This window comes from Sus scrofa, chromosome 13, assembly GCF_054392235.1.
Source record: "Sus scrofa isolate SSC_HxYL_T2T_F1_AM1 chromosome 13, Sscrofa_HxYL_maternal_Yorkshire_Landrace_v2.0, whole genome shotgun sequence".
Lineage (NCBI taxonomy): Eukaryota > Metazoa > Chordata > Mammalia > Artiodactyla > Suidae > Sus > Sus scrofa.
This window is the reverse complement of record NC_139395.1, coordinates 80,686,080-80,695,179: the sequence shown is the minus strand read 5'-3', so window position 1 is coordinate 80,695,179 and position 9,100 is coordinate 80,686,080. Positions and strand designations below refer to the sequence as shown.

The 9,100-nt window shown below is 47.6% G+C and overlaps 1 protein-coding gene across 2 annotated transcripts in view; it reads left to right on the top strand.

The window, feature by feature from the left end:
- The first annotated feature begins 4,586 nt into the window (after positions 1–4,586).
- LHFPL4 (LHFPL tetraspan subfamily member 4) overlaps positions 4,587–9,100 on the top strand; it is a 51,559-nt gene continuing 47,045 nt past the window's right edge. For both annotated transcript variants that reach the window (XM_084989379.1, XM_084989378.1), the window contains exons 1-2: positions 4,587–4,713; positions 5,622–6,107. In XM_084989379.1, coding sequence (XP_084845505.1) covers positions 5,702–6,107 — 406 coding nt within the window. In that variant the 5' untranslated portion in view covers positions 4,587–4,713; positions 5,622–5,701. The remainder of the gene's footprint in view (positions 4,714–5,621; positions 6,108–9,100) is intronic.

Below are 9,100 nucleotides of genomic sequence, written 5' to 3'. Positions count from 1 at the left end.
ATCGCTGTCAGGATGGCCAAGTGGTCTAAGGTGCCAGACTCAAATTAAGGTTTTTTCTGGATATATGCCCAAGAATGGGATTGTAGGATCATATGGTAACTCTATTTTTACTTTTTTACAGATCCTTCAAACTCTTCTCCATAGTGACTGCACCGATTTAGATTTCCACCAACAGCATGGAAGGATTTCTTTTTCTCCACACCCTCTCTTAGCATTTATTATTTGTAGATTTTTTAATGACGACCGTTCTCACTTGTGTGAGGCGATACCTCACATAATTTTCATTTGCATTTCTCTAATAATTACTAATACTGAGAATCTTTTCATGTGCCCGTTGACCATCTGTATGTCTTCTTTGGGGAAATGTCTATTTAGGTCTTCTGCCCATTTTTTGATTGGGTTGTTATCGAATTGTATGAGTTGTCTGTATATTTTGGAGATTGAGTCCTTGTCGGAGGCATTGTTTGCAAGTATTTTTTTCCTAGATCATAAGTTGTCTTTTCATTTGGTTTATGGTTTCCTTTGCTGTGCAAAAGCTTTTAAGTTTGATTAGGTCCTATTTATTTATTTTTGTTTTTATTTCCATCATTCTAGGAGATGGATCCAAAACATTGTTGTAATTTGTGTCAAAGAGTGTTATGCCTGTTTTCCTTTAGGAGTTTTCAGGCATCTTGTCCTACATTAAGGTCTTTAATCCATTTTGAGTTTATTTTTGTGTGTGGTGTTTGAGGATGTTCTAATTTCATTCTTATACCTGTAGCTGTCCAGTTTTCTCAGAACCACCTATTGAAAACATTGTCTTTTCTCCATTGTATATTCTTGCCTCTTTTGTCATAAGCTAATTGAACCTAGGTGTGTGGGTTTATTTCTGGGCTTTTTATCCTGTCCCATTGATCTATTTGTCTGTTTCTATGCCAGTACCATACCATTGTGATTACTATAGTTTCATAGTAGTGAAAATTAGGACTTGAACATGTGAATTTAGGGGCTGGGGAGGGATATAATTCAGCCCATAACACCACCTCATAGGGTTATTGTGAAGATTAAGTGGGACTACATATCTAAAGAAAAAACTGGGGGACTTAGAATATTGTAAGAGCTTAGTAAGTAACTTTTTAAGTTACCTATTTTTTTATGGGTGTGGTGTGCAGCTGCTTGATGTGGATCTCAGTTCCTAAAGCAGGGATTGAACACAGACAATAGAGGTAAAAGCATTGAGAAAGCATTGAGTCCTAGCCATGAGACCACCAGTGAACTTCCAATACATGTTCAATGTAACTGAATACTTATTTGAGGCATAAGGGTGTCTGGCAAGTCACAAATCTTTGCTAGGAGATTGGCTGAAATTGCCCTGAGGGCATCACTTGGCCAGGTGCTCTCATTCCAGGATCATCTTTGCCTAATGTTCTATAGTCCCAATCTTGAGCCCATAACGGTTCTGTTCTGTTCATTCTATAGAGAGTTCTCGAACTTCCTTTCTGTAACTGCTCAAAGGTTAGTCTTGAAAACGAGAAGACAGTTTGTCCCAGCTTCTCATTGTTCAGCAAATGCCTTCCCAGTGCTATTGCTATTTCTACTCCTTGGGTGAGCCACTTGTTAAAATTTAATGACAGTTACTAACAGTTATAAAGCCATTTTCAGTTTACAAAGCTCTTTTCCGTGCATTCTGTCTTTTAACACTCATAACATCTGTAGGAAGAAGGATGTTTTCCTCTATTTTATAAATGAAGAAAACAAGGGTATGAGGAGTAGCATCATTGTCCTGAGTCACAGAATTGGTCAGGGGCAGAGATGGACCTCAAATTCTTGTTGCATGGTTCCAATATGTCAGGGGCAGCTTACCCTTTCAGGCATTTTTTTACAATATAAATAATCCAGCATACCAGCCCTGCTTGGGGGAGATGTAGGTAGTAAATTATTTGCAACTATTTTGATTGGAAGTGACAAAAATCTGACTCAAACTGGCTTTAGCAAAAACAGAATTTAATGGCTCACCTAACAGAACAATCCAGAAGCAGGTCTTAAGGCATGGATGAATCCTGGTGCTCAAACTATGTCATCATGACTGTCTCTCTCCACTTTTAGTGTCTTTCTGTGTTCATTTTATTCTTAGATAATCTCTCTGCTTGGGGTTTCCAAGATGGCCCCCTGTGGTTGAAGCCAAAGCCCCAGCTCAACAAACTCGGCAGAAAGGGAACAACCTCTTTCTTGTAAACTGCAGAAAATGACCTGGATGTCCTTCTCAACTACCTGAGTTGGCTTATGGGGCCACCCCTGAGACATTCATTGTGTCAGGAACAGTAGAGTATTCTCATTGCCCGGGCCTGATCATTTGCCCTACTCTAGAGAGGAATATGGTGGTGGTGGAGGGTGAATCTCACTAAATCAATGGAATGAGTGACGGGGAAAGGAATTTCTTTAAAGAAATAGTACTGATGTCAGAACTGGCATGGGTGGTGGGCAGCTCCTTTCAGGGTGCCTCTGCTCTGCAGAGCTAAAATTGAGCAACCGGTGAGGAGCTGGGGGCCCATCTGAGCAAGAACTCTTAGTTCTTCCTTCAAGAGAGAGTAGTAATAGTGTGGACCTCTGATTTTTTTTTTTTTTTTCTTGGATGCCTAGCTTGGTTCAGTGGGGTAGGAAAAAAGGGCAAGAATACATGGCAGAATAAGGAGAAAAGATGGTGCTTCTGGCTCCATCAATTATGTTCATAACAGTATCCATAGCAGGAGCACCCACAGAAAGAGACTTTGAGATACTCTGAGATACTTCCCATCTCCTAGCACCTTCTATCTCCAGGGGAGGAGGGACCACTTCTGTTTCACCCACCATCTTCTCCCAAGCACTGTCACAGTGCTGTGCTCGCACACTGCAGGAGCCCATCATGAATTTATTGTGTGGATGAAAAAAAATTAATGAATCGAGTTGATTAGTTTAAGGCAGGATGGACTCACCTCTTGGTACTAGTCAGTCCCCCTCTTTGGCCTCTGTTCTCCATCTGTCAAGTGGGAGAAAGTGTAGAATGGGACTCTCTCCACAGCCCCTTCCAGCTCATGATTCTAAGATCTTGGGGTTCTCAGGAAAAAGCCTGGATATCTCTTTAAGGAACCAATGGAAGGAGAAACCACATTTATTTAGCATACTGTCTTAGGTCTTCACGTGGGCCTGTGGTCCCCACACTGTGGGAGATCTCACACAATTTTTTTTTAATTTGGGAAGAAATAACATTGCCTATTTATTATTTTGCCAAATAAAGGCAATGAAAAAAAAACTTGCCATTAATTATCATGACCATTTCTTCTAAAAATGGAATTTTGAAAGTTCCTTTGTGGCTCAGTGAGTCAAGAACCCAACATAGTATCCATGAGGATATGGGTTCAATCCCTGGTCTTGCTCAGTGGGTTAAGGATTCAGCGTTGTTGTGAGCTGTGGCATAGTTTGCAGACATGACTTGGATCTTCGTTGCTGTAGCTGTGGCATAGGCCAGCCGCTGTAGCTCCAATTCGACCCCTAGCCTTGGAACTTCCATATGCTGCAGGTGTGGCCCTAAAAAGCAAAATAATAATAATAAAATAAAAATAATCCAACTGCAGCAAAGTTTGCAACTTTACATGATTTTTTTTTTTTTTTAGGATCTAAATTTTGTCAGACTGACCCCTGTGTAGATCTAGTATTTGGAACTCACTAACATTATTTTCACCACCCCACCCCAATACCTGTGAGGTGGGGCTTAACCTGCCCACTTTAGAGATGGGAAAGGAGAGGTTCAGAGAGCAAGTGCAAGGCCACGAAAACAGTTAAATAGTAGCTACTTTTTTCTGGATGCCCACCCTGATCATCTGGGCAGAACACAAACCAAAACCTATATCCCTTTGGGACCTGTACTGGCTCCCCTAGAGTGGCCCCCGTGCGTCCTCGGGCCTCTCTGCGGGCCTGGACTCCATGATTTAACACATCTTCATCACGTGCCCACTTCACACCAAGCCCTGGGAGAGTGTAGGGAGAGAAATCAACACGTCCCCAGCCCCTTTCTCTCCTGTTCCTCATACTCACCCGGGGTCCTTTGCTCCAGGCCCAGCTCCACACGCTGGCGGCCAACGAATCCCCACCGCTGGCGTGGGCTGCTAAGTTTCGGGGCTTCCCTTTCCCAGAAATGTTGGTAGTTTCCTAGGAGACTCTGGGAAACTTCAACGCCTCCACGACCCAAAGGACTGGAAGCGTAATGGTGCAACTGTGATAGGCTGTTCAGGAGGTAATTTGGGAGCAAGAAATCCGTTCAAACCCTATCAAATAATACCCTGTTCGGCCCCTCCCCCATTCCCAGGGGCTTTGCGGAGACCCTCAACCCTACCCTGAGGTCCTGGAAGAAGGGGGTCCTCCAAATTAGAAGGCTTTATTGTGAAGTGGGCTTACTGCTCCGGCCGGGGGACCCCGGGGACGGTGCCTACCGGTCTCCCTGACTGCCTGAACCAGGAGCTCCCGTTCCTTTCCTATTCCGCTCCGCCCCGCACGCCGGCGGCAGGAGCGCGCCTCCGTCGGGCCGCGCAGGTGCACGAGAGCTCGCGCCTCGGCGCGGGAGCGCGCCCCGGGGAGAACCCGAGCAAAATGGAGGCCGCGCCGAGGCCGCCGCCTGGGCCCGGGAAGCCGCTACTGGGAGCGCCGAGCCGCGGTGCCTAAGCCGTGCCAGTCCCGGACCCTGCCCCGGACCGGGCCCAGGTTGGTCACCCCGCACCCACTCCCGGCGGCCGCAGCCTCTTCGAGCGTCGGGCTTCGGCGCGGGGCAGCTGCTCCCCCCACCCTCGGCCCTACCCGGGCCCGGCCGCTCCCCCGCGCCCTGGGGACAGCCCTGGCCCCCTGCCCGCCCTTTGCCGCCCAGGCTGCCTGCCGTCCCCGGTCTCTCGTCCCCTTGGCCTGGAGAAGCTTTTTCTCTAGCCCTGGCCCGCCAAACCTAGGCTCCCCCCCCTCCCCCGCCTACATCCAGCCCTGTCTTCTGGAGGACCCTCCCAACCCCCTCGCCCCGTGTTCAGATCCTGCAGTCCCAGCCCACGATTCCTCTCTAGCCTCATCCTGATTCCTCCACTTCGCCCTCCCTGTTCCAGCCCCTGATCACCTTCCCTGTCCCCTAGTATGAGCCCCTTATATCCCCTTCTTACCCCTTCATAGAAGTGCCCACCCCCCTCTCCACAGCCCCTTTCTAGACACCCAATTCCAGACCTCTTTTTACCCCTAATACCAGCCCCTAAATACCCTTCCGAGCTCCCTCTAAAACCTCTCTGCTAATTCTCCAGCACTCGTCTCCAGCCTCCATTCCTTCTCCCCACGGCCCACTCTTACTCCGCCAAAATTATCCTCCAAACCCCCTCCCCAAAGCCACCATGACCACTTTCTAGCGCCTCCCTTCCAGCTCCCATATTCTCATCCCAGCGCCCCCCAACACTCACATGGTTCTTCCTAAGTCCCCCAATTGGAGATCTTTGCCAGTGCTCCCCACCCGACACCTCCCCAATACTCTCATGACCCCCTCTTAGCCCCTCCTTACCAGCCCCCAGGTCCTCTCAGCTCCGCCTCAGGCCCCGCCCTCGCGGGTTCCTGGGCTCAGGGCCCCTTCTCGCCTGCGTCCTCAGCTCCTGCTCGGCAGCCCGGCGGTCGGTCCCGGGCCGGCGGCCCCCGCCAGCCGCCGCCGCCGGCCCCGCCCCCGGGCACCATGCTGCCCTCGCAGGAGGCCTCCAAGCTCTATCACGAGCACTACATGCGGAACTCGCGGGCCATCGGCGTGCTATGGGCCATCTTCACCATTTGCTTCGCCATCATCAACGTGGTGGTCTTCATCCAGCCCTACTGGGTGGGCGACAGCGTGAGCACCCCCAAGCCTGGCTACTTCGGCCTCTTCCACTACTGTGTGGGCAGCGGGCTGGCGGGCCGAGAGCTCACCTGCCGCGGCTCGTTCACCGACTTCAGCACCATCCCGTCCGGCGCCTTCAAGGCGGCTGCCTTCTTCGTGCTGCTCTCCATGGTGCTGATCCTCGGCTGCATCACCTGCTTTGCGCTTTTCTTCTTCTGCAACACCGCAACGGTCTACAAGATCTGCGCCTGGATGCAGCTCTTGGCAGGTAGGGTAGGGGCGGGAGCGGGACTCCTAGAACAGACACGGGGGATGGGGCTCTTTCCTTCCGGGACCCCTTTTTGGAGGAGTCAGAGATAGATTCTACTCCTCTGTCTAAAGACACACCTCCTTTGCTGACTTTTGGAAACCACTGGGGAGGGATTCTCTGAGACACCTTGGAGCAGGAGGTAGTGCCTTAGAACAGGATCTGTAGTTCTGTGTGCTTGGATATGGGCAGACTGCGTTTATTGGTGGTTTAGCGTTATGTTTGAGTTTCTGAGGGTCTCTGAGAGGCTGTTCGCTGTCTTAGGGGAAATAATTTCTGAATGAGGAGTTACTCTATGTGTGAGCAATTTCTGTTGCATTGGGAAAAGCATGAGATGAAGAATCAGGAGATCTGACTTTGACCTTTAACTTGCTAACATTATCAACTCCTATGTTTCTCTTTACTTCTCCAAGGCTCAGTTTCCTCATCTGTAAAACAGTTCAGATTCCAAGAACTCATGAAAGAGTATCTTGTAAACTGTGAAGTGCTATGACATGGGGGGGGGGGTGTAGGAGAAGGCTGTCTGTAGTGTCTATCCAGTGTTTGAAGTGTGGGTGCTTGACAGCACTGGACAACATGGGTCTGGAAAGGGCAGGTCTCTAGCCACCCCCACCCAAGGCAGAAAAGGTTGTGGTGCTATGCCCAGTGGGAATGAGTCCCTGGGGCCCTCTGAAATGTTTCAATAAGACAAACAACTTGCCCTAAGAACCAGAGAAGAGGCTTTTGGGAATGAGAACTGCTGAGATGGTTTTCCAGTGTCCATTAGAGTCCCCCATCTAAAGTCCCCTGTGTACCTTTCGATTGAAGACAGATTTTGAAGATTCAGCAACTTGGGCATTTGCCTAATTGCAGGCCAGATAGAGAGCTGGGCTGGGGAAAGTGGGGCCAGGGGAATGGCAGGGGTGGAGAAGGAAGGCTGATGAAGCTGGTGAAGGAAAAAATTTAGAGCCCTCCAAGTTGAGAAAGAAAAGAGAAAATGTAACGATCATGCAGCTGAGATTTTTTAAAAAAATAAACACTTCAGGACGTTCAACAAGTGTCAGCCCCTTCACAAGAGACCTCCTGAAGGTGTTATATCACTTGCGCAAAACAGTGTAGGGAATTGCCTTTGGGTTATGGGGTGTACACCCTTGAACCTCATCATTGAGGGGAAACCTCCATCGTTTAAAGGAGGAATATGATTTTTGGAAACAGCCGAGTGTAGAAAAAACAATAGGTGATCAAACCAAGAATTGTCACTGGAGATAAATGCCAAGGTGTCAAGCCAAAACCATGAGGCTAGTTTGCTTCCCCAAGAGAATGGTAACAAATGCTGGGAGGAATTACTGCACTGTTAGCTGAATTGCTCAAACTCCCAAAAGGATTACTTCGAAGAAGTTAGCATTTATTCAGTGTGGACATTCTAGTGGGCTTGTTTCAAATCCATCTCACTCCAACTTATATGGAGGTCTTTTAAAATTTTTGAAGAAAGTTAGGAAGGGGAATTGTAAAATGTGGGGGTTATCACCCTATTTATCAGTACCCAGAAGGTGATATTATGTATTTTCTATTCTATTCTTAAAAGTCAAACCAGAGAGAATAGATGCTTAACTGGAACACCCATTTCCTGAGCCTTAATTTGTAATCTGCTGATGGTTGCTGACCTCTTGGCCTTCCAATACTCTGTAATCTATGTGGGTTTAATCTTGGGGATTTGATGAACTGTCCAACAACCACCATGTAAATATAGAATTTCAGGAATCTTAGAAATAAGCTCCTTCAAATGCTGCCTTCCTCTGCCCCCATTTTAGAGACATGAGCCTAGAGCAATGAAGGTCTTACCCAAAGTCACACAGCCAGTCATAGAGTAAACTAGTCTTGACTCCTGGCCCAGTGCTCTTTTCCTTGTGTTACTGCCTCACCCCTGAGGGTAGTTATCAGAGTTGAGCAGTTCATTCTGTTTTACTTACAGATTGCTGAGTTCTCTGGGTAAGTGACTGATTCACTTTGCTTAAAGTGACACCAGGGCAGAGGCCAGGGCACTGGACTGGGAGTCATGGACTGGGGGAGGGTTCTTAGTGGACTCTGCCTGTGACTCACTATGCAGTGTTAAGCAACTGTTTTTAGCTTAAATCTCAGTTTTCTCATCTGTGCAGTGGAATACTAGTCAGTATCTCTTTCAGTCTTGTGGGGTACCTAGAACGACTCTTTCACCAAGATCATCCCACTCAGAAAGTGAGAAATCAGTCATCCTCAGATGAACTGCAGAGAAGCAGAAGGCCTTCTTTGTGTCAGATAAGAATTAGAATACTCTAGGAGTTCCAGTTGTGGTGCAGAGGAAACAAATCTGACTAGGAACCATGAGGTTGTGGGTTTGATCCCCGGCCTCATTCAGTGAGTTAAGGATCTGTTGTTGCCATGAGCTGTGGTATAGGTCGCAGACGTGGCTCAGATCTGGCATTGCTGTGTCTGTGTCTGTGGCCAGCAGCTGTAGCTCCTATTCCACCCCTAGCCTGGGAACTTCCAGGCCTTGGGTATGGCCCTAAAAAGCCAAAAAAAAAAAAAAAAAAAAAAAAGAAAGAAAGAAAGAAAGAAAAGAATTAGAATACTCTAAAGTAATATTTTAGAATCTTCTGAGTGCAGAACACTGGACCATTGGGACAATACAAAGCAATACTTATTTCTTTGTTCATTCCCCACCTGCTCAGTGATCTCACCTCTGTTAGGTGCTATAATACTGTAATACTGGCCACAAGAATCTTAGGTCTATGAAATGCAATCCCTGCTCTCAGGAAGCTTACCATCTCTTTGAATCACTATATTGGTCAGCAGTCTTTCAGTGAAAAATGATAGAAACCCAACTCACGCTGATTTAAGTAAACTAAAATACCGTAAAGAGGGTGGTGGTTTTGGCTTACGTGCATTAAAAGTCAAGAGGGCTGGCTCCAGGCACAGACAGACCCAGATGCTCAAAT